Genomic DNA, 25,380 nt, shown 5'->3' with positions numbered 1-25,380 from the left:
TGCACAGTTCAAACTTGCTTGATTGAATATTACTGAACATCATGTGGCCTTTTCATGTGGCTTCTCAGGACTATTGGTGCATTCTGTGAAGTCATAGGAGTGCCATTAAAGGTCCCATGACATGGTGCTCTTTGGATGTTTTTATATAGACCTTAGTGGTCCCCTAATACTGTATCTACTACACTATCAAGATCCAATCAGCTAGAAGCTGTCTGCAGTCAGAATCATGAAAGCAGCAGCAGAAGAACATCAGCGCTGATGGATTATGGCAGATCTGATAGTGGCTGAGATGCCTCGCTTCAAGCTGCCCGTCATCTTCTATTGTCACACCTTTTGGACGCATACACGCTCTCTGCAGACGGGTTGCCTGCCACAAAATTCTGATGGCATTCAAATCTATCCAATTCTCCGCAGAGCAAGCACCATATTTAGTTTCAGTTCCTCCTTGAGTCCCAGTGGATGTTTGCGCCAAATTTCAGATTCAGATCAACTTTATTATCCCACACAGGAAAATGTGATCGATCCAGTGCTCCAGACACTGCCCACAGTCAAAACAAATATAAAATATCAAAATAAGACCTCACTATAATCATAAAAAAAAACATTTTATCACATTGAGACAGAATTTGTCTCGCATTGCCAGACCTTCCTCCACAGCATTGCGGATGAGGGACTGGCTAGTCTACACCAGTATTCTGGGATGGGAGAATAATCTGCTCTGGTTTATTGGCATTTCTTCTTTTTTTAAATATATTTTTTGTAGACATTTTAGGCCTTTGATTTTATAGGACAGCTAAAGACATGAAAGATAAGATAAGCTATACTTTATTGTCCCTGAAGGGAAATGTGTTTTGGACTCTGTCTGTTCCGCAGCTTTACAAAGACAACACAAAATACAGAAATGTGTATATATAAATGTACCTATATAGTAAGCACATTAACTCCTTTCAGTGGCAGTTTTTAATTGAACAACCCTGTACACTGTAAGAAAATTCAAGGTAGTTTAACTTGGAAATGCAAGTTCACCTGCTGCCTTGAAAATCAAAGTTCACTCAACTTGAAGACTGCCTTTGTTTCAACTTAGAAATTAAAGTTAATGAGGTTGATGTAACTACAGTGTTCTAGTTTTGTTAAAGTTGTTCTTTTAGTTGATTTAACTTTTTATTACTTGGTTTAACTTCATACTTTAAGTTAAAACAAATCATTTATTTTCTTTAATAATGCAAGAAACATTCCTTGCCTAGTATAACAGACATACTTTCCTGCTTTATTACAACTCACAGTTTCAAGTTAAAACAACAATACCACATTCATAGCTGAGATAGCTTGGGTGGTTGGGTGCCCGTGGAAAATAGGGGCCCCTCTAAAGCCGCAGATCTTGCATCACTTGACACAAAAGGGCCACTAGTGAAGTGACACACTGTAGCTTAATAGCTGAAGGAAGCCTATTACTGCTCAAAATCTAGCACTGCAATACTCCAGCTCTTCTTATCAAACGTAACAGTCACTTAACAAATGTAAACCAGCACAACAATGACAATTACCAGGCAACAAAACACTACATTCTAAGCAGACACGTTTAATGAACAGAATTCATAAAGTTATATTTGTATTTTGAACAAACTGCAAACTTTAAAGCAAATTTGAACACAACTCTATTTACCGCCTTGCAAATTCACAATTCACAAGCCGTCGACAGGTACTCCCTCCGCCGGTGGCACTAGTGCTTTCTTGTTTGCCACAACGCATGTTATATTTTAGTTGAAATTTGAATAGGCTACATCACTTATCTGCGGTGTATAATTAATTTATTGTGTCCATGCTTTAACTTTGCCGTGAAAGAAGACTCTTTTTTGTTGCAACACACATGTTTTTTTTTTCAGCTGATAACTTAACTTACATACCCAAGGTCAATCAACACATACATATCTGACAAAAAATTTAAATAGTCGACCCAATGAATAAATGCAAGTTTAACTTTCAAAAACTCATAAAGTTGAGTTCAAAATCCACAACTTGTATAAGCTCGTTCAGTTAAAAATAAGAAATAAGTGGACATAACTAAATGGGTCTGTACTTTTTTACAGTGTACGCATTGCACAAAATGACACAATGCACTGACATAACGCACAACCCAAATAGCCTCTGTATTACACAACTAACATATTGCACAACCCCAATAGCCTACATATTGCACAAATGACATAATGCACAACCCAAATAGCCTACATATTGCACAAATGACACATTTCCACATAACATATGCAGTACACAATGACATATTGAACAATCCAACAGCCCTGGTATTGCACCACTAACATATTGCATAACCCCAATAACGTACTTATTGCACCATGACATAGTGAACAACCCAGCCAAGGGGAGACAGAGGGGGAATAACATGCAGCAAAGGGCCGCAGTTCGGAGTCGAGGAGTGAACCTCTATATATGGGCATGCACCCTACCAGGTGAACTACCTAGGTGCCCATATTGGCATTTCTTTAAACCAATCACAATCGTCTTGGGCGGTGCTAAGCGCCGAGTGGAGCCACGGTGCCGCTGCAAAATAGCCTCGGGAAGGAACTTGTTTTGGTGGAACATGTGTACGTTCAAAGGTTGTTTTAATCGTGCAACGGAAAACTCAGATTGGACAGATATTCTAGCTAGCTGTCTGGATTTACCCTGCAAAGATCTGAGGAGCACTTAACCATAGTCCTCAGAAATTGACCGGAGTTTAAAATTACAACACAAAGAAAGCGGAAGGTAACGGATATCCGAAAAGAGTGGCATCTGGCGGAATTACCGGCAGAACGAGAGCAATCCCAGAAGTGGAACGTCGTGGCTATAGACTAAGACCGAATAAACAAAGTCAAACAAAAACAGTCAATCCACAACAGTAAACATTTGAAATTTGATATAAAAGTGCAAGTGACTGGCTGTTGTATGTTATATCGGCTGATGGCTTGAGAAATAAAAGAGCTTTTGTATCTACTTGGTTTGATTTGATTTTGTAGAAGTCCCTTTTTCTGGGTCAGGTTGCTGCTGCAGCTGAATTTGGAATGAAGTGGATGGGTACTACCATGTAAACGTTTTTTGGTTTGGTATACAGGCTAGTGGCTGTTTCTTGGTCAGTGCCTATGATTGTTCCAACTGTCCTGATTTGTTGTTGCAGCCTGGCTTGGTCCTGTTTGTGCATGTTACCAAGCACACAGATCAGAACAAAAGACAGAACACGCTGACGTGTAACATACGGCAGTATACATTAAAATGGTTACATTTGCGTTGATCGCACATGGACGCATTTCCCCCGAAGACATCGATCTTGTTAGAATTAAAGACTGTCAGATGTTCAGTAATTCTGTCTCATCTGTTAAGTACATTAGAGTGAAATCAGTCTGTGAACCACTTTGATGACTAACCCATGATTTACAAAAAAAACAGTTAATCATATTATCCTACCTGCTTGCTGTTAAGGAAACAAATAATAAACAATAAACTTCATCGGAGGGCTTACAGCACACAGAAAATCATAGAAAGGCAGAAGAGAATCTGGAGGAAGAAAGTAAATAAGAAGAGTTCCTTCTCTTTTCAGCAGCTACACTTGATGTGCATTTTAGCTAAGTCTGTGACCATCATAAAGCAGCAGTCAGAAAACATCGTTGTTTGACAGAGATCATTTGCCTCTATCCCAGCCATCCTCTCCTGTCTTTTCCTGTCCTTATCTCTGGATTATTATTTTATCTAACTGTACATTTTACAACCTATAAAACGGCAACAAGCTACCAGATAACACACACACATGCACACACGCACACACACACACACACACACACACACACACACACACACAGTTTATACTTTACTTTATTCTTTATTCAGGACACACAAAAAATTGGTCCATAGCACAATACAAAACATAGCAAAAGACAGACAAATACAAGACAAAACACATACAATAAGAAATGACTACAACAGTCAGAGTTCCACAATACACAAAAAGAGTGTTCAGATATTAGCATTTGGACTAAAACGCCAGTGGTTCCACAATCTTGAAGTGAACCTAACCGCACTCATTGCAGGGTTCACTAGTGTTGCAATTATGATGTTGAATGACTCAGTCTACACATACATCTGTACATGAGATTCCTGAGTACAGCTGAGGCCTGGGGTCTGTTTCAGAAAGCAGGTTTAGTGAAAACTCTGAGTTTGTTAACCCAGAAAGAGAGGTAACTTAACCTCAGAGTCTGTGAACCTAACCTGGTCGGGAGCAGGTTTTCTTCAAGAGACCTCGAGTTTCTCTCAGTCTCCTCCCTCTGACACAGCGCGCATTCATTTCCTCATTCATTCATTCAGTCTGTATCAGGCGCATTTTAGCGCAGTTTGTTATCGGCATGAATAAAAAACGTGTTGGTTTATTAACCGTGTTAGGCAGACTATAAAATGTTTTTTTCTCTAACATGGCATTTCCTTGTGTCGACAATCCTGTTGATGAAGAAGCTGTATTACTTCGCAGGGAGTTAAACATACGTCGGGAGATGATATTGAGGCCCTGACGCATTTCAATTTCCCGATAACTACCTATGTGAGCGGTATCGTTTTTGTTCCCAGTCTATCAGTTACTGTATGTAGCCTACATAACCTTATCCGTCCTCATATCAACGTCACCCATCGTGGACATGCTCTACATCCCAGCAGGTTATTTGTGTCACATTACGTTTTTTTGCAAACGGCAGTGTTCTTTACAACATTGGTGATGTGGAGCATATTAGTAAAGCCACTGTAGCAGAAGAGTGTGACTCGCTCTGAAACTTGTTTTAAATGTTTTTGTAGTGTTCCCTGGACACAAACCAGTAAGAGCCAGTAAAAAGGAGTTCCACAGTATTGCAGGTGAATGATGTAAACCCAATCCATCCATATGTACCTTTTTGAAATAAAAGATTATGAATTATAATTCTGTTAATGATGGCGCTGCAGCCTCAGAATGGGATTAGTAGGCCTAGTACTTTTTCGCCCGCAGGATTGCACCTAAATTAAATAGATTATAGGTTCAATACCATTTCACCAGTAACATTATACTTATGATTAAATATGATATACACCATATTGGAATATACGCATTTACTCTAGGAGCAATTTTCTCCCACGCAAATTTTCTCTCTTTTGCAGCAGCCACTGTTAACGAAATACATGTTCAAACCTGCTGTATGTGCGCATAAGTATTTCCACCGACCCGTTTGTTTGTGGTTGTTACCATGGTGAATCCAAAGCCCGTCTACGGAAAGCTGTTCCACTCCCTATTCAGCCCCATTGTACCGAATTTGGTTGCAGTTCCACCAGAGTTCCACTGGGGGTGATCACGGTCCAGAGCAAAATGAATGGGACTCTATGGAGCTAGACGGCTACATTTGTCTCTTTCGCCTGATTGTCGTTGAGAAATCTCAGATTTGATTGTAGTTTTTGCAAGTTCAACATGGATTATAGGTCAAAAGTTGAATGAACGAGTACTTGTGTCCTGTCGATTTCTTACAGGTTGAGTCGTTGTTGTTCATAACACGCTAGCATTCTGCTAATGAATGCTGATTGGTCAGTGAAGGACTGATTACGATTGGAGATCCCGCTTGACGGCATCCAAAGCAGAACCAGAATGTCAGAGTGAATATTTCGGCGTGGTCTTTAAAACATACCTCTTTCTAGCACGTGTATTAACAGGGAGAGGCTAACCTGTCAGCTGTGTTGTCAATGCCTCGAGAGAAAACAGGAAGTGACTCAGAGTTTTCCGTAAAGCAGTATCTCTGGCCGTATATGTGTATGACGTCATTGACATTTTAAAAGTAAATAAGCCACTTTAAAAAAATCTAACACCCAGCAGTGTGTATTTTCTTAGCCTCCCCTTTTCGAATGCAACATTCAAATTACTAGACAAAAAATGATATCCTGAGAAAAGTGGATTTTGAGGGGTATAGCTCCATAGAGTCCCATTCATTCTGCACTGGCCTGTGAGCGCCCCCTATACAGAACTCTGGTGGAAGTAACGAGAGAGTGGAACTTCTTCCCTTACTAGAAATTCGTCCAAACAGTTTCCTATAAAAACAAATTGGACCTGAATTGAACTGAATTGTATTGCCATTGCTCCTTCGGGGGATATTTGCTCTGCAGACAGAGTTCAAAGTAATAACACATGATAAGACCAATGAAAAATGAACAAACAAATCCGGAGAATGCCTAAAACTCATCCCCAAACAACCTCATCCCCAAATTCAATATGAGCTCTGCACAACACATGCCGACTGCCAGTGTTTATGACAGATTTAAACTGAGCCGTTGTATCCTCTGTATCATTGTTTTTCTCTCTTTTGAGCAGACGGAGAAATTCAAAGTATGTGATTCACCTGAAGCTAAAACAAGGTCAGCAGGTGAAGATTGACAGAGACTTCTGACATAGCAACACCACTGAAACTCAACAGTTCTGTTGTAAAGTTGAATATATACTGTTTAATGACGTATGGTAGGTCAAACTGTTTTCTTCAAAATTTACACACACACACACACACACACACACACACTCACATTATTTCTGTAACTTTTATCAGCTATTCCAGCAGCTTTCTGACCCTGAGGTTTAAAAAAAATGAAAGCAACAACACCAACTAAAATATGAACATTTTATTCATTCCAACTACAGAAAATAGCCCCAAAACACAAGGGATTATGGGTAGCAAATGCTCAATGCAACATGTGATTAGCAGCAGGTGCTCATGCTTGGAAAGTTGATCGTCATCAGATTTGTTTCAACTCATTTGTTGCTTACATGTCTAACCTGGCAGGTTATCTCCATTATATAAACTGCTTACAAGTTGTAGTCTGTTTAAAGCTGAGGCCGTCAGCACCCAAAGAAACCAAAAACAACCACATTAAACAAGGCTGGCACTTCCAGAATCATTTGGACTGCAGGTGTGATCACACCCCAACTCATCATCACAGAGTATGTATCCATATATCTTCCTCGTGTTGTTGGGGACATCAGCAGGAAAAGATATGCGGTAGATCAGCATCTGTAAAGATAACATTGAGAGGGACTGAGTCTGCTCACAGATTGATGGAAACCGTGATAATGTTAAGTCCTCAGAAGCCCCATCAGAACCCTGGCAAGCGATTTAATGCAAAATTCAATCCCAATGTTTCAATGTTCTGAAGTTAGGATTTATTGTCCTGCTCTGTGTTGTTTTCAGCAGAATCTCTGTGTCAGCTGAGGTGAAGTCCTGAGGATCCGTTACTTTTGACATTTCTGTAAAATCAGTTGTAAGTACTGTAATCTGCTCGTGGCATGGTGTCGCACTCCATAGTTCCCCTCGACTCTGTGGAGCATTTTAGCGTCTTTCAGCTCATTGTTTATCGTTTTCGGGGCCTGCAACTTTACTGTTTTGGTTCACTCTCCCAGCTCTCATAGTGTTTCATATTGTTTTTTCTGATGAATCCACTGCCTGACCAGAACCAAACGGCAGACAGACACATTTAGCGAATAGCTGGTTAAAAGTGGAGCATTTAAAAAGATATTTCCCTCGAGAGGTTAGTAGAGACCAAAACCAGTGCTTAAAGGATTAGCCCTATGCGCACGGGACTAGTATTACCTGGGGACCTATGGTAATTTGTGGTGATTTGTAATAATTGCGGAGGTCATCTGTGATCTTATTCCTGTGTGAATCTGCCATGTCTGTAATTTGTAAGGGGGGAATCATCTAAGGGTTGTCCCCCCCCCCCCCCGCAGTGCTGTGGAGGAAGGTCTGGCAATGCAAGACTACTAATTTAGTGGCTGGCTAGCTAGTTAGTTAGTTAGCATGCTTGCTAGGAGGCACAGTTCAGCATCATCTGTATTAGAGAAAAGAATCACTTCATGTGATGTTTAAAGTGAATAAAACAAACAGCTTTGCCAGCCTACTTACTGTTGTTCCACAACTACACATATCCAATACAAGTACAATTTTGTATGTATTATTTGTGTCCCCTTCAATAATTGCTCTTAAGAAATGTTATGTTTATTGTCCCTCCCTATCTGTTAGATGAAATATACGCCCATGGCCACACCAAACACAGATGTGGGGGCATAATTTCTAAATCACATGAGATCCTCTGGTAATACTAATACTATATATATATATATATATTCATACTGCGCAAGGGCTTTGGCATACATTCAGCATCCAGACTGTGTGCTGAATGTGTAAATAAGCCACTGTTTGCTAAAAAGTTCGCCATATCGGCTAAAACGGTGGTCATGTCCGTGGTTACGGCTTGTTTCTACTGCCCTCGAGTAGCCAAAAACTATTGTAGGCATAATAAGCCTACAGAAGACATTTTGACTTTTCGTAGTAGTATAACACAGGTGTATTATTATATTAATAACATTAGCAATGGCTACAGTCTTCATGCCAGGACCCTGAAACTGAAGCAACCAAATGGAATTAAGCCATCATTAATTTGATCATTTACACCTGTGTTTTTCCAAATAAAATGGCTTCCATAAAAAAGGCCTAGTGTAAATGTGCTTAATCCTTTACTGCTACACACAGCATCTGACAAACAGATAGCAGTTGAATAAATATTGCTTTTTATTCTACTGACATTCTGTATTAAAAGGCAGACTAATTGTGGTGTCTGAGTTTCAAATCAGTGATATAAAACCAAGAAGGTATTTCATGTCCAAAATTATTTTTTAAGGAAAGTGCAAACAAAGCAAGCTTTTTTTCCCTCACAGGAAAAAAAGACTAATTGAAGCCTAATTGAATTTCAAAGAGCTGATTTGGCCAGGTGGGGCCAATCTACTGTCCGATTTGTCACCAAGGAAACCATAGTTTTTGTTATGGAGGAAAGCAGAGACTGAGGGAGAGATGAGTTTAATTTAGAATCACAGATGAGTTCAAAATGTCTAAACCGAGTCTTAAACGGAGCAGGAAGAGACATGACAGCAGCTGATGTCCTCAACCCAAAGTGGAACAGGAAGCAATAAGGACAGTCACAGTCCTATAGGTTTCGGTACTTTTATTATGTTGCTTTTTATTATTTAGATGTGAGTTTTTAATGTCTTATTATCACACTTTTATTTCCTTTCTTTATCTTTTTTGTTCTAAAAAAAAAAAAATAATAATAAAAAAAGATAATCCTGTTTTTAGAGCTATTGAGGAGCAGAGACGCCCTGGTGAGCCAGTGGAGACTTTAATAACACATTATCTCTCTTTCTTTTCCAAGGTTTATCTCATCCTTTACTCTCAAATTGAGGTGAGGTTCGAAAAAATCTTTCATAATTTTTTTTTTTTTTGGGATAATCATAAAAATCAACTTGGTAAAGGGTAAGCGACAGACAACGATGGCAAGAAGCAGGCTGGAAATTGGAGAGTGAAAGGAAGGTGGTTTTGGTGGTGGTTTCAGAAACAAGACAAACATTTCACACCGATAGAAAGAAACGGAAGATAAAAATCTTCTGGGTAAGATAAAAACCAGAGAGTGCAGTGAGATGCAGAGAGGAGCAGCTGGAGGATTTAGGGTTTCAATCAAACAATAATAAATCGTATGAGCATCCTAATAAATCACAGACTGGAGTGTTTACACTTCTCCGGCCTGTCTGTCTAAACTAAGTGTCTGTGGTCGGCAAAACGTGTTCGAAACATGCATTGTTTTTGCATTGATAAATGAAGACTGTCTGATGTCTGTTTGTAGCATCTGAGGAACAGTAAAATTCCAGGGTGGACCGGAGACCTTCAGTTGGCTGCTGTTGTAGCTTGATTTTGGCCGGACGTGGGCGCCAGCGCCTGGGACCTAATACGTTCTGTTCTTCGATGGATCAGCAAACCTATTAAGGTTTGTGCTGGCTGGGTTCCAGTTGCTGTGTTCTCTGGCTTGGGGCTAACGATAACTGTGGCTGTGTCTCTGGGGCTGTTGACCGCTCTCAATCTGACAAAGTCTCTTAGCGCGGGGGAATGAGGGAGACGGGCCGGAGTGCGCTAGCTGGCTAACTTATAATTATATTAGTTGACTACCCATACAGCTGATATTACTTTGCAAATTTAATTGTGGGTTGGCACAGCGTTTACCTGTGGTAAAAAAAAGATACTAAAAATGTTACGAGTGTGTCGAACATTGTTATACCCTTATACCATTACCATACAGTTTAACCACTAAGAATTAGCATGAGCCACTTGTCAACGTAGCACATTGCAGTAAGCTGGATCGATATTCAAATATATCAAAAAATTTGGTCTCTAGTGTTTTACTGTGTTGCAAAGTGGGATACATTGAATAAAATTACAGATTTGTCAGGGGTTTGAACATTGTTGGAAACTTGACATCTGACATGACATTTTAAATGTCTTTTTTGAAACATTTGATGTATAGATAAAAAATGTTGTAGTTTTTTGTAGCCTGACTTTGATTTTAAGCAATTCCTTAAATGTCACAGGTACCAATCTCGGTCTAGTCAGAGAGGGTGTTTCAGGACAGGATTTCTGTAATCTGAGTTCTTTTAACATTAGATAGGATTTGTTCCAAAGCATGTGGAATTGTTGAGCTCTGTTTTCCAGAGTGTCTTACAGAATTGTGTGTTTCAGTACAAATAGCAGGAAATAAATTGAAAAAATTGTCAACAGGGTCACCGTAGATGTCTGTCCTTGCAGAGTGCCAACATGACTAGCAGGTTGCCAAACACTGTCATTATCAGAATGATGGAGAGAAAGATGGTGAGAACAATCGCACAGCCTGTACAATCACAATCTAAGCAGGATCGTAATGAAAGTTTTGTAATGGTTTTGACGTTGCATGGCTCTGGCATCTCGGAACAAGTAAGGTCGCACTCTCCTCCTGATGTGAAGGACCATGGGAGAGCATCAGGTGATCATTCATATTCACACCAAATCTTCATAGTCTTGAAGGATGAAACCGTGCAACCTCAACCAAGGTGGACGGATCTATTTTGGGACACTATTTTCCCGAGGTGAGAAGCCGCTTCATCTTTAGCTCGGATTCTCTTTCCTCAAATATCCTACCAGAGCTCTACCCTTAAGACTTTGAATAAATTAAATAAAAATAAAAAACCTGACCTCAAAGCCCAGTTCAGACCAAAGATTTGCGACCAGACGAGTTGAAACTTGCAAGTACTTGCAACGCGCCGGTCTGCAGCGTTCTAAAAGCTGCCAGTTCACACCAATGCGACGAGACGATGTTTGATCTCCATAGCAATGACTCTCTGTACTCTGTCTGTGCTCTAACTTCCGACTTCCAGGCTTTTTGTTGCTGAATATATCATTTGTTGCGTCTAAATATGAATGTGGATAACGTTAGTGATAGTGAGGTGCTTGCTACAGTTACATTTCTAGTGATGATTCGGCGAAAACATTTTATTTCTCTGATTCACGGCGCTGTTCTAACGCTGCTCCCTCTCTCGAGCTCACTCGACCATACGTGCTTGCGGGCGCACGTTGAGCCTCCGTCTAGCTGCCATTTCGACCAGTTAACAGTTTGTAACATAAAATAAAATGCATTAGGGATCATTTTATTTCTATAGTTTGTAGCTGACTTCGCTATTGGCTTTTGAAACAGGTGACGTCCCTTGCGTTCTAAAACCAGCCTCTGGAGACTTGGCCAGCTGAGTTGCAGGCGAGACCATCAGCTGGTTTGAGTCGAGCTGAGACGGGTCGGTTCAGATCGCTGCAACTTTTCTCTGCACGTCAGTTTCGTCTCGTCGCAAATCTTTGGTCTGAACTGGGCTCAAAGGAACACGCCGACTTATTGGGACTTAAGCTTATTCACCGTATCCCCCAGAGTTAGACAAGTCGATACATACCCTTCTCATCTCTGTGCGTGTTGTAACACTGCCTGACGCCCCCAGCGCTAGCTAAGCCTAGCACAGATCCTGGAGGTAACCGGTTCCAACTAGCCTACTGCTCCGAATAAGTGACAAAATAACGCCAACATGTTATTGTTTACATGTTGTGATTTGTATAGTCACAAGGTGTACAAATAACAAGGTCACTATGCCTTTACTATCTAGTAATTGTTGACTCTATTACTCCAACTCTGAGTGAATTCCAGGCGAACACTCTCTCAGGTGCTACTAGCAAATCACTCCACCCAAGTAGCAGAAGTAGCAGTGCTTCGCCTTTCTGAGAATATAGTTCCCAGTTTATATACGGTTAGAAGACGGCTGTGTCTCATGTGACCTTGTTATTTGTACACCCTGTGACTATACAAATCACAACATGTAAATAGGAACATGTTGGCGTTAATTTATCACTTATTGGGAGCAGTAGGCTAGTTGGAACCGGTTACCTCCAGGATCTGTGCTAGGCTTAGCTAGCGCTGGGGGCGTCAGACAGAGTTACAACACGCACAGAGATGAGAAGGGTATGTATCGACTTGTCTAACTCTGGGGGTTACTGTGAATAAGCTAAAGTCCCAATAAGTCGGTGTGTTCCTTTAAGTTCCTGTATTGGTCAAGCTCCACCCAAACCCAGGATTCTAAATTTCCCATAATGCAACTTGAATAGTATCTTTTCTTAGAGCCGTCTGCCTGGTTAACGCCAATGTCTTGTAAACTCCACCATTTCCAGTTTATAACACATGCTTGTTAAATGTTGTAGTCTTCAAGCCCAATCTGAGATAACCCTGATGACATCACTATGACATCATCACTTGGGTTGTATTCCCAGACTTTGACAAAGCTCCTCCAGAGCCACAGAGGACATTTACATCAGTTTTACTTTCTGAGTAGTGCTCCTCCGATTTAATTAACCCTGTGTAAAAAAATATATTGAAAACGTGGAGTGCCCTTTTGAATAATACTCTACTGGCGCCATTATTTTTGTTTCAACAGCTATTTCACAGTGCATTTTTGCACTCGTAGCTCATTTGTCTTGCCCTGTTGAATCCTGCCGCACAATTTCCCTATATGGAGCGGAATGTTTTATCTTATCTTAATAATCAAAACCCAGAAACAACATTGATTGAGCATGGCATCTTACTTCTCCCACACATAAACCTTTTATTCTAGAGAGATTTCAAATTCTACTGTTTTCAAACCGCTAAATAGCTGCGCTTTGTTTTGGCATTGCCCGGCAGATAGTTGACTCTCATAACAATCACACTGATTGTACACAGCTGATAGCAGTGGCCGCTGCTCGGCAGTGTTTATGGGATTCAGCAGGACTTGTGATATCCATGAAAGGTGAAACTCAGGACGGATCACTCTGAAGCTGATTAACTGTTACAGGAAGAGTTGGACATTCTGAGTTGTAGCTTGTTATTTTTCTCACCAGGCACTTGACACTAAAGGGGAACAGGTTTTTATAATAGCACTTCCTGGCTTCCCTAAACTGTCTAACATGTTACTTTATTATATAGCGCCGAAATGTGCCTGTTTACCTGTACAGGTTTGCCTAAAAAGCAAGGCAGCTGATTTTTTTCTATCTGCCATCTGATTTGTGCACATTAAGACTGTATCAACCTCTTATATCACACCTTTCACTCTTGTTTTTGTATTCATCCATGCTTTTATTTTCGAGTTGAAGCTCACACATTCAGCCCACACCGTTTTAGTTACTGATGCCAGCTGCTCTGAAGGAGGTAAGATGACAGAGCTGAGAGAGTCAGAGAAACTACAGAGAAGTGAGATTAAACTTGTAAAACTTGTTTCGGGTGTTGGGGCGGCCACAGATGGGACCATCCGAGGAACACGTTAATGCAGCATTTATTTCTGTCAAATGGAATTTGTGGCAAATGTGCAAGACACCTGTCCTTAATTAGGTAATTAAAGGTGCAGTGAGGTGTTCTGGTTTTATACTGGGGTATCGCATGTTTACAATAGGGCTGCAGCTATCGATTATTTTAGTAATCAAGTATTCTACCGATTATTCCATTCATTAATTGGATAAGAAATACTTGTTTTATTGAAGAGCAATAATATACAATAGTTTGGTTTAATTTTCGGAAAAAAGCTACATTTGTATTGCCTACATTGCTTACAATATCATCTCTCAAAACCTCCCTGACACTCACAATCTATCTACCCCCGATGATCTGGTCTCTCATTACAACACTGGACTCCATAATATTCTTAATTCCCTTGCTCCGTTAAAAACCAGATCGGTTTCTTTTTCCGTCTCCGCCCCTTGGATCACCCCCGATCTTCGTCTAATGAAAGCCAAAGGTCGGCAACTTGAACATCTTCATAGAAAAACTGGTCTCAGTATTCACAAAGACATGTACAATAACCACATCTTAGGTTATAAGGACTCCATTGCTAGCACCAAAACCCACTACTACTCCAGTATAATCGCTGCCAACAAATGAAACTCCAAGTCACTGTTTTCCCTACTTAACAATATCACCCAACCCCAGGACTTTTTCCTCCCTCACTTGTATACAACCTCCTTCTGCAACTCCATTATGTCCTTTTTCACAGAAGAAATCAAGAACATCCACCAGCACCTTGGAACAATCCCTCACCTCAGCATCTCAGCTGACTTTCACCCATCCACACACTCATTCTCCTCCTTCCAGCTCCCCGATATACTCCTCTCTCACCACTGGAACTGTCCCTACATCCTTGCTACTGCTGCCATTACCCCAAATTTGAAAAAACCTGGTGCCCTCCAACTTCAACAACTTTTGTCCTATATCCAATCTACCCTTCATCTCCAGAATCCTTGAAAAAAACGTTGCCTCTCAACTCCATTCTCACCTATCCCACAATAACCTGTATGAACAGTTCCAGTCTACTCCATAGCACTGAAACAGCACTGACTCCTCACCATCCTCATCCTCCTCGACCTGAGTGCAGCCTTTGATACCATCTGCCACCCTCCTCAACAGGCTATCTTCCATCGGTAATTACCTCTCTGGATGCATTCAGTTCATTCAACTCAAGTCTTTTAAATCCATTCCCTCCTCCATCACTTCAGGTGTGCCCCAGGGCTCTGTCCTGGGGGCCCTACTCTTCCGCCCACCTCCCTTACTGATTGCATCTCTGAAATAAAAACCTGGTTCACCCAAAACTTCCTCAAATTAAACAGTAATAAAACCGAGGTTCTCCTCATTGGCACCAAATCCACTTTATCCGAAACCGACAGTTTTTCTCTCACTAGTGATAACTCCTCCGTTTCACCCTCCCCCAAGGTTAAGAGTCTGGGTGTCATCCTTGACAGCACACTATCCTTTCAACTCCACATCAACAATATTACTTGGTCTGCCTACTTCCACCTACGAAACATCAATCCACTTGATGTCAATTGCTCTGCCTCTTTCTGTTGTTTCTATTTTATTTTTTATTTTTCTTTATATTTTTTTGCTGCTTTTAAATGTCTTATGTATCCCTGTACGGTGTCCTTGAGTGCCGAGAAAGGCGCCTTTAAATAAAATTTATTATTATTAAGAAACTAAATATTAAATGCATTTAAGTGCCATATTACATTAAACTTACATAAACATTACCTTAAGTTGTGCAACTTAACTTTCAAAACTACAAGTTTCAACCTGAGACTGATCTGTATATAGGCCTATATGTACATATTAGTTATACTCAACCTATTTTCATGTATATATTTGAGTACAATGTCACACAGCTCTGTTACACTTATGCTAGTAGATCGTTGATCAGCTGTTTCTCCGTGAAGAGAGAGAGTGAGAGAAAATGGTGCGCAACAATCAGCTGTTTTTCCGAAGGGATAGTCAACAAGTCGGCTCTTTAGATCAAATTGTGGTCACTGCTACGTATTTTCTTGTCTTTGTTTTGGTAGTGTTTGTGTTTGGTGTAGTTTCATCATCCATACGACTCTGTGATTTACTTTTGTCAGGTATGCTTCGTGGAACGGATGATTAAGTTAGACTCAATGTTTTGTGTTGAGATGCTGAAGCATTGACGTCGTGCTATTATTGTGGTAAGCTAGTTCGATTTTGCAGTAGACATACTGTACAGAGTTTTTGTTTTAATTACGTTTTAACTGATTCCAAACTTTGGACACTTTGTCGTTTTCTCCAGCCTGTCTCTTCTCTCCCTCACTATTTACGCTCACTTTCTTCATTTTGTAATCTGCGCCGTTAGTCTTCATGGCATGTGTCGCCAGCAGCGTCAGCCTGGTGTGCGACAGTAGTAATCATCCGTGCGGAAACACCGTAAGCGATACAACGTTGGTAAGAATGATTAAACGAAGCTTCGAGGCAAATCATTTTGCATCAAGGTTTTTTAGTAATTGAATTATTCGAGTTGCTCGAGGAATCATTTCACAAAAAGGACCATCTAGCTGAATCAACTAGAGCTAAACATGAATACGAAATTAACCAAACTGGTATTTACTGTTATTCGGTCCACAGTGGCAGTGTCATATGAGCAATATTATTATCTGTTTGTCAGCTCCGTGTAAATGTGGCAAGAGTCAACTAAGGCTAAAATACTTAAGTTGTAGCATATCTTGAAATGCAGCCTCAGGATTTTCATAGGGGAAAAATATCACAACAATGCTGTTTCTTCCATGAACAGGTTTTGTTAGCTGAGTATTGTGAATCATGAGCCAAAACTTATTTATAATAGGGCTGTCAAAATAACTAAATAACTAATTTCGATTAATTAATCTGAGAAAAAATAACGCGTTAAAAAAAATAACGCAGATTAATCCATTCCATATTGACGTTTGACCCGGACCGTTCTAGCCACCATTGGACTGTAAAATGAAGGAGGGAGACAAGAATGTGCTGCCTGGATCATTAATTGGAACATTTACTCGTAAAAATCTTCTTCCTGCCAACCCTGGCTACCGAAATCTGGTGCCACTGATATGTCTGCGCTTCTCTCTGATGCTCTGAAACAGACGATACCGGCAACACAAACACCACTGCACGTGACGCTAGTTAACACTATACTTGACAGCAGCTAACGTTAGCCTACCGCTAGCTAGTAGCTGGATAAACACAGTTAAAATGCTGACAGCTAACGCTAAACAGTGTAAAGTTTGACTGTGTTTTACTGTAGAGGATTCAACACCGGAATGTAACAATCTGTAGCTAGTGTCGGAAAAACAACACAGACGGTGCGTTCAATGAAACTGGTAAACTACAGCCTCGTGGTGCATTTGAAGTTATTGTAAATGTCCTTTACCATCTGGTGGTTGTTTTTGTCGTTCAACAGCAATTTACTAGTGAAATAAGTTATTGTTATACATTATTATTAAACATTTAATTTTGACCATATGGCCTTAGCAATAAACAAGCCTTTCTTTAATGTCACCAACTGTTTAGTACCTTTTTTTTTTCTTTTCTTTTTTTTCTTTCTTAAAAAGTATCGGTTCAGGCACCGTTAATTATGTATGTGATTAATTTTGATTAATTAATCACAGAGTATGTAATTAGATTACATTTTTTAATCGATTGACAGCCCTAATTTATAAATTAGAAAAGAAGATATAAGTCTGATATCTATCTATAAATTGCAGGAACGTCTGTGTGTGTGTGTGTGTGTGTGTGTGTGTGTGTGTGTGTTATGCGCATATCTCTAGAACTGTTAGTCAGATGGATTTCAAACTTGACAGGTGTCTTGCTATGGGCACGAGTAAGTGCAGTGCCAAGTTTGACGTTGTGTGGATTAGAAATACAAAATATATCGTTAAATATATATTGGTAAAAGAAGCACACATTGGCTTTTGCCACTCTAGCCGCTGGCCACTCCCCCTCTCACACAGAGAGGGTCAAAGAAAGCAGCTGAGCTTTGGCAGCTAAAATGTGATATACACCTCAGACCCACAAAAATGTGCAAAGTAGCACTACTGCAAAGTTATACGTTGTTTGTCGGGCTATTTCGTTATTAAATTCACTTCTGAGACTTTTTTAAGCGAGAAATCAACTATATAAAGCTCAAATATGGGCCGTTTTACGAAAATTGATGGCTAATTGCAAATTTGGTAAGACGTGTCGGACTTTAGCTAGGAGCTCCACACAGTCTGACGCAACCTCCATACCCAGTGAAAGTCACCGTTTCTTGGTTAATGGACTACCGGGGCTCGGGGCCAGCTGCCGGCATAACTATACTACTAGTATATTTACAGGTAATGTTAGAGGACATTTATAGCTGCTACTGTCCCTTCAATCCTTTGTGTACAGATCGCAGCTAGTTAGCTTCACTTTCGGCATAATTAGAGTATATTTACAGTTTGAATTTCGTCACGTCACTTATATAACATCTACCCCAAGGTCTTATAATACTAACAATGGTGTCCGATTTCAATTTCATGCATTTTTGTGAACATTAGGGATTTCGTTAGCTGCTACTGTCCCTTCAATCCTATGGGTAAAGATCGCGGCTAGCTGCAGCTGCAACCCAGAAACGGGGACTTTGCGCGGGTATGGAGCGCCGCAGGCTTGACTTCATGACGGAGATCCAGCTAGCTCACAGCGAGCCGGAGTCTATGAAGTAGGACACGCCGGGCGGCGAGGCAGCACCGGCCGCTGTCACGTAGTCTGCTGAGCTCCTGCTGAACTGCGACACACAGTCGGACAAAATTTGAAATTAGCCATCAATTTTCGTAAAACTGCCCATATTTGACCTCTACATAGTTGATTTCTTGCATAAAAAAGTCTCAGAAGTGAATTTAGTAATTAAATAGCGGACCTCTGGAGATCTGCATAACCTAGCTAGATTCAGAAGACTAAGCTGACCTCAGGTCAGTGGTGTTTGCCTATGCAAATGTTGGGGCGTGACAAAGACTAGGAGTTGAGATGCTTACGTCAACTTTTAGCTTTGTTCTGATTCGCCCATTTTTCAAAATGTGAGATCTGCATAGTAAAGGGGTATCAATGGGATTTTGAGCTTCTATGTATGTCCTATTTACCCACCGAACTGTCGTTATTCAACTATGACAAGGTAAAATCGGTTTTGCATTCTATCACCCCTTTAAAGGACTTATATCACCTAATAGCAGTGTTGGGAGTAACGTGTTACAAAAGTAACGCAATTACAGTAATGTATTCCATTTTGCTGTAACGCAGTAATATAACGCATTACTAATTAAATTTCGGTAATATTATACTCGTTACAATCTCGCATTTTAACGCAACATTTAGTGGTGTATTGTTTTTTTTAAGAATTCACCAACACCGCGACACATTTCTTCACAGGAAAAAAAAAAAAGTTATTTCCTGTTGCTGTATTCGATGGTTGAGATGACTGCAGAGACAGATACATTTGCGAGATGGACATTATTTTCAGGAGTTATTACGCTGCGTTGAAGTGGTCAGAGCCAACCAGAAACGGTACGGACAACATCTGTGTCCCAACAGGTGACAGTACGTCAGCACGGACAGCAGTGTGTCTGAGCTGCTAACAGTTTTAAACATGTCGGGAATTAACGTTGAGGCTTGCTACACGTAATATCATTGCATTTTATCAGCCGTGGAAAGTAACTATGCCTGTACTGGAATATTCCAATATTCGAATGACGACCAAAAACGCTTTTCTTTTACTGTCACCATTTACTGTTCAATATGTTGCAGTTTTACAAAGAAACAAACAAGAAAGTGAGCAACTTAAGCTTGACGGACACGTTTTGCATCTAGCGTCTCACGTTTATCTCAGTAAGCTAGCTAGCAAGAGTACACAACAGACAACTTCCGTGTAGACTACTTCAAAATAAAAGCACTTCCTGTGACAGTTCGCAGTAAAACTAAATTACTGTGTACCTTTTCACATATCAGCTGTAAATCAAGTACTGTAAATAATGTAAATAGTGAGTTTTAATCACACTATAATTGACCATTCCCTTTAGAGTGTTTTAAGCTAAACATGAATTTCTTAATCAAGTGCTTTGAACAAACATTTTACAACAATGCCGTACTTCAATACAATGTAAGGTACTTTTAATTGAGTATTTTCATTTTCTCCTACTTGCCTATTGTACGTTTATTTTTATAGCTTCAGTAACTTTGCATATTCAGATTAATTATACAAAATATTATGAATAATCTATAATGTATTAAAGTGGATAAAGAGGAGACTTTATTGATCCGGTGGTGAAATTCACAAGCTAGCTGCCAAATCAAACTTCCGCTGTTATTTTGGTGAATGTAACTCAAAAGTAATGCAAAAGTAGTGTAACACATTACAATTCAGAGACAGTATTATTGTAATATAACTAATTACTCTCAAATGACAGTAACTAGTAATCTATAATGTATTACATTTTGGAAGTAACTTGCCCAACACTGCCTAATAGGACCATACTGGTGGTTTTGCATGTTTCTCCCTATTGATTTCAAATTGTGTATACTCGCCATTACTGCGACTATGTTCCATAGTATTCTGAGGTTTTTTGTTGATTTTCTTCCCTGTAGGCATTAGCTGTTTATTTTCAGTCAAATCAACTTACAGATATGTGAAACTTGCAAAAGCTTCACTCACAAAGAATTGGTTGCTCCTCCTCTACTGCAATACTGACTGAAAATGACCAAGAAACAACAGTTATTTATCCGTAGCCAGGCTTTAGTAGGACCTGGAAGACTATTGCTGACCACAGAGAGAAGTGGACGAATAACTGTTATATAAGGTGCAACAAGCTGAAAAAGTGTAGTCTTTACAGAACAAATTTGTCTTTTATCAGGTCCCAGTCTTACAAAGTGACAGATTTTTGTGCCCACAAGCACACAAATACAGCAATAAATAAAAGACTAAAAATACACTACAGAGAAACACAGACCCATACTGTACACCTTCCGCTCAAAGACTACGCCCTAGAGCTCACAGACAGAATAACTTGTCAGGATTCCTCCAGTAATTTCAGTTTCCAGTATCCTGTCGGCTGTAATCAGATTGTCTGAGTCTGTTTTCTGTCTGAGACAGATTTTAAGAGAGGACATCAGATTGGAGTTAACACTGTTTGCCTTTCTGTTTCCTACACACAAAGACAGAAAGCCAAAAAAATGCAGACACACACACACACACACACACACACACACACACACACACACACACACACAGACTATGCACATTACAACAAAAACCACTACGACTGGAGCAGAGGCATAAGGTCAGCATGCCTCCTTTCTACAGACACACGCATGAACTGTATGTGTGTGTTTTTACACATACAATATGTGGAGTACCATGTGTTTAGACAAGTACAATTTTAGACAATATCAGGTCTCACTCGCTTGTACATATTTTGTATAGTTCATTTGTCAGTTGTGTTTGTGCAGTGTTCCCAATACATTGATTTATTTGTGCAGCTCTCCACAATATCAACATTGACCGCCACGTATTGATTTTAGAGTTTTTTTACATTTAAAATGGGTAAAATCTTATTTAATTGTAGAGCTGTACACAGCGCATTAATTCGTTCAGCCCCTCCTTAACGTTTTCTCCAGATTACATGTAAATCATGGTCTCCTTGCCCTTACCTCTCAAACCCCTCAGTTTGAGAGGTGACAAAGTGACAAAAATTAACTCAGTGACACTGAGAAAAGAGGTAAAAAAAAAAAAAAATATCACAAGATTGTCATTGAAAAACACTCCCGAATTCAAAAAATTAAAGGGCAACCGCATTAGACTCTAATTATGTGGGAAACACTGGTGTGTGTGTGTGTGTGTGTGTGTGTGTGTGTGTGTGTGTGTGTGTGTGTTAGTGCGTATACGATTGCCTTTGTTTCTCTCCAGCAGTGAAGTACTTGTGTTAAAGTTAAACAGTGCAGACACGAGCAGGAGCCTCCTCCATCATTCCCACTCGAAGGAGAGCACAAACACAGACGTCAACTAAATCACCACCATTAACGTCAACAGAAACCCTGCTGTAAAAAAAAAAGTAAGAAGAACTGTTGGACTATACTGTGATATCATAAATCATCATTCAATTAAAGATTCCAATCCGTTTAAAAAAATCAATCCATCCTCAGTGAAGTCCATCAACACCTCCAATAACTCTAAGAACACTACCGCTACACAGACAAACGACTTAAGATGACTCATTTCTTTTACAGCAACCTGAGGTTTACTTTCAAGCCGACAAGCATTTTATAAGAGTAGCCTATGTGTCAGTTTTTTACTAAGGGCTTTACAAAGCCAATAAATACAAAGGCAATAAAGTCATGGGTAAGACTTATAGTACTTGAGATCCTAGTGTCAAAATAACACAAGATAATTATAGTTATATAAAGTCCTGTTAATGTGTATTCTTACATTCAGTTACAGCATTTGTGTCAAATAACTATTTAAAACAATGGAAACTATTTAGACAATAATATTACTATTCAAGAAACCAGACTAAGATATATGCTAGTGTCTTTGTGAGGCTGTACTTAGTCCTAGTGGTGCTTTGGGCTAAGTGCTAACATCAGTGCTAACCTGCTAACATTTACCAGATAATGCTTACCATGTTCACTGTGTTAGCTTAATGTGTTAGCATGCTAACATCTGCTAATTAGCACAGAGTAGGCCTACTGCAGCTGTAAGGGTTATGGGCATGTCAACATTTTTTTTAAGTGATAAACCAAAGTAACATAACCATTTTGGCCTGATGATGGCACCAGAAGACCAAGACAAGAGTCAGGGGACCACCCAAGTTATTCATAACTCAAATTTCATGGCAGTCCATTCAGTAGTTGTTGAGATGTTTAAGTCTTGACTAAAGTGGTGGACCGACACAATGACATTATCACTAGACCCACACATGGCTAAAACATCTGGACTGGCATTTATTTCGGAAAAATGTATACTACAACCTAAATGTATATTTCAATATTTCTCATCACATGAAAATCCTCAACAAGATGTGATTAAAATTATAGAAACAAGACAACTCCATACAATCTGACCATCTATCAGTCTTCAGTCCTTCTGATCGTAATGTTGTTTGTTGCTCCTACATGCTACATGCTGTTATTACTGTCTGTACTGGCTTATTTCTCCATCCACCATTACTGTACATGCTTATAAGTTAAAGGAAGTTCACGCACTATGTACATCTATATACACAAAACATACTGTACTACATGTGTGCCAAAATCTGCTTAACGAAAGCCTGCATTTTTTTTATCTTGAAAGGGCAGCTTTAATCATATTTTCCGATGGGACATGATGGAAAGAAAAGCATAAGACACAGGTCATCAGCAGACCCCATATCTACATACGAGTACACATTATGGTCCAAAATTTACTGATTTTACTATTTAACTCTGGGGCAGTTTTTTTTTTCTGGTCAAATGTTCCATCTGCAGAACACCACAGCTGCTTTGACCATGCACATTTATTTCTAGAGCATGTTCACATCTATTATTTACACATTAGAGTGTGTACACATGGCCTAAATGAGAAATGATAACTTAATTCAAATAAGATGATGTTGCACCATGCAACTCACTACTGGTTTTAATGTACCACCAATCTATGATCTATAGAATGTCTATAAAAATGTAGGGATGAATAATAAATAATAATAATAAAAAATAAATCTAACCTAATATATGCAACCAATCAGTAACGTATACAGTATGTCACCTTGTACTGATAAACGTGGTGTCCTTGTTACTACCTTCATAAGACTTTTGCACTTCAACAGAACAATGGTACAATGTTGCAGCAGCTTTAAACTAAACAAAATGTTAATATCAAGTCGTGGAACAAATAACAGTCCAATCTATCGTTGTCTTTTCAATTTTACAGTGAAGTGCATCAAAGACATACAAACAAAGCATTCTATCCAACAGCCCACTGGCACTCAGTCCACAGTTTATGCACATCTGTCTCTTCTTTGTAGCAAGAGGCAAATTAACCTGGTTTCCTGCCTGAGGACAGGCCTTGTTTTCTTCTTTGGCGGGCTTTTAACACAGAGGACAGCAGGACAACACACACATACGCACTCTCAAATATTCACAAAAACTGGTGCAAATGTGCCTTTAACGCATGTTTACCTTAGTCCCATAGACGTCCCGTTGACGGACGCAGCCGAGCACACTCTGTGGGTGTGTCCATAGGAGCAGCTCCCCTGCCGTGCGTACCGCTCATCCCCACAGCAGAGGATCAACAGAAACGCCCTTCGAAACGCCCGGTTCAGAAAGGCGTACAGGAAGGGATTCAACCCTGAATTAATGTACCCGAGCCACAGCCAGGCTGTCCACAGCTGCCAGGGCACTGAGTAATGGATGAAGGGGTCCACCACGTTAGTGATGAAGAACGGTGCCCAGCATAGGCAGAAACAACCCATTATAATCGCCAGCGTCTTTGCCGCCTTAGTTTCAACACGCATGCGGCTATTCGCTGTGGGAGCGTGCTCTAAGGAGGAGCCCGTTGTTGTCCTAAGGCAATAGGTCTCCGATGGATCTGAGGAAGTGGAGGGCCTCAGGGTGATCAACGGAGCCGTCCCGGTGACAGGAGCGGAGCCGGCCCGCTGTAGTGTCTCGATCTGCCGCACGTGGGTCATGGCGGTGACGTAGATCCGCTGGTAGGCCAGGACCATGAGGGCCAACGGGACGTAGAACGCCACCGCAGAGCAGATCAGGGCGTACGGCCGGTTGACCAGAAACACACAGCTTGTGTCGTTGGAGCCTCCTGCCAAGGCTCGCCTCTCCTCAATCTGGAAAGGAGACATGGATACAAAAATAACAAATCATCTTCAAAACTCATGAAAAATACACCAAGTTCAGACAACATTTTATAACCTTTGGTAGCCTACACACACATTCTCTGTTGATTAGTCGATTACATTTTCTATGCAACTTAAATGCAACTGAATTTCATCAATATTATTCACAACCTGAAGTTAAGGAAATATGTTTTCTGTCGCAGAGTCAGTCATGACTGTGCGAGGCAAGAGGCGATTAGCCTAGCTTAGCATAACGACTGGAAGTAAGGGGAAACGGATAGCCCAGCTCTAAAAGTTCAAAAATGATTTTTCTGTTTGTGTATGTATGAAACAAACAAAATACATGTTAATTGGTTAGTTGTTAGAGGTATTGTTAGGAGTGTTTTTGAACTTTGGGGAAGCTAGCTGCTAAGCTAGGCTAAAGAAAGTAGTAATAGTAATATGCTAAATACTGTATAGTAGTAAATTGAAGGATTATCACCAGGAGAGCAGAGCCTGATTCTTTCTTTGGTGAAGATGCAGCAGACAGTTCACACCAAAGCAGACATACTGTACCAATTATTAAATCAGTTATTGTTCTCAATTTCAAACAATTCCTTTTTTGGGCAGAACAAGAGCACAATGGAATTTTTTCAGAGAGATACAAGTGACCAAAGACAAAACAAACGTACAGACAACATATAAAACAAACCACTGAAACTTGGCCCACATGTACAGTACATACATAGTAAGTAACAAAGAGCCGTGTATTTCATTAACTCTGGCTGATTAAATTCATCTATCC

At 40.1% G+C, this 25,380-nt stretch overlaps 1 protein-coding gene across 1 annotated transcript in view; it reads right to left on the bottom strand.

Annotated features, from left to right (window-relative positions):
- LOC144531313 (5-hydroxytryptamine receptor 4) overlaps positions 1-25,380 on the bottom strand; it is a 75,339-nt gene that overhangs the window by 14,001 nt on the left and 35,958 nt on the right. Inside the window, exon 6 of the mRNA XM_078271382.1 lies at positions 23,926-24,587. Within this exon, the coding sequence (XP_078127508.1) occupies positions 23,926-24,587 (662 nt within the window). The remainder of the gene's footprint in view (positions 1-23,925; positions 24,588-25,380) is intronic.

This window comes from Sander vitreus, chromosome 16 (assembly GCF_031162955.1).
Source record: "Sander vitreus isolate 19-12246 chromosome 16, sanVit1, whole genome shotgun sequence".
In the NCBI taxonomy this organism is placed as follows: Eukaryota; Metazoa; Chordata; class Actinopteri; order Perciformes; family Percidae; genus Sander; species Sander vitreus.
This window is presented reverse-complemented; position numbering and strand designations above follow the sequence as displayed.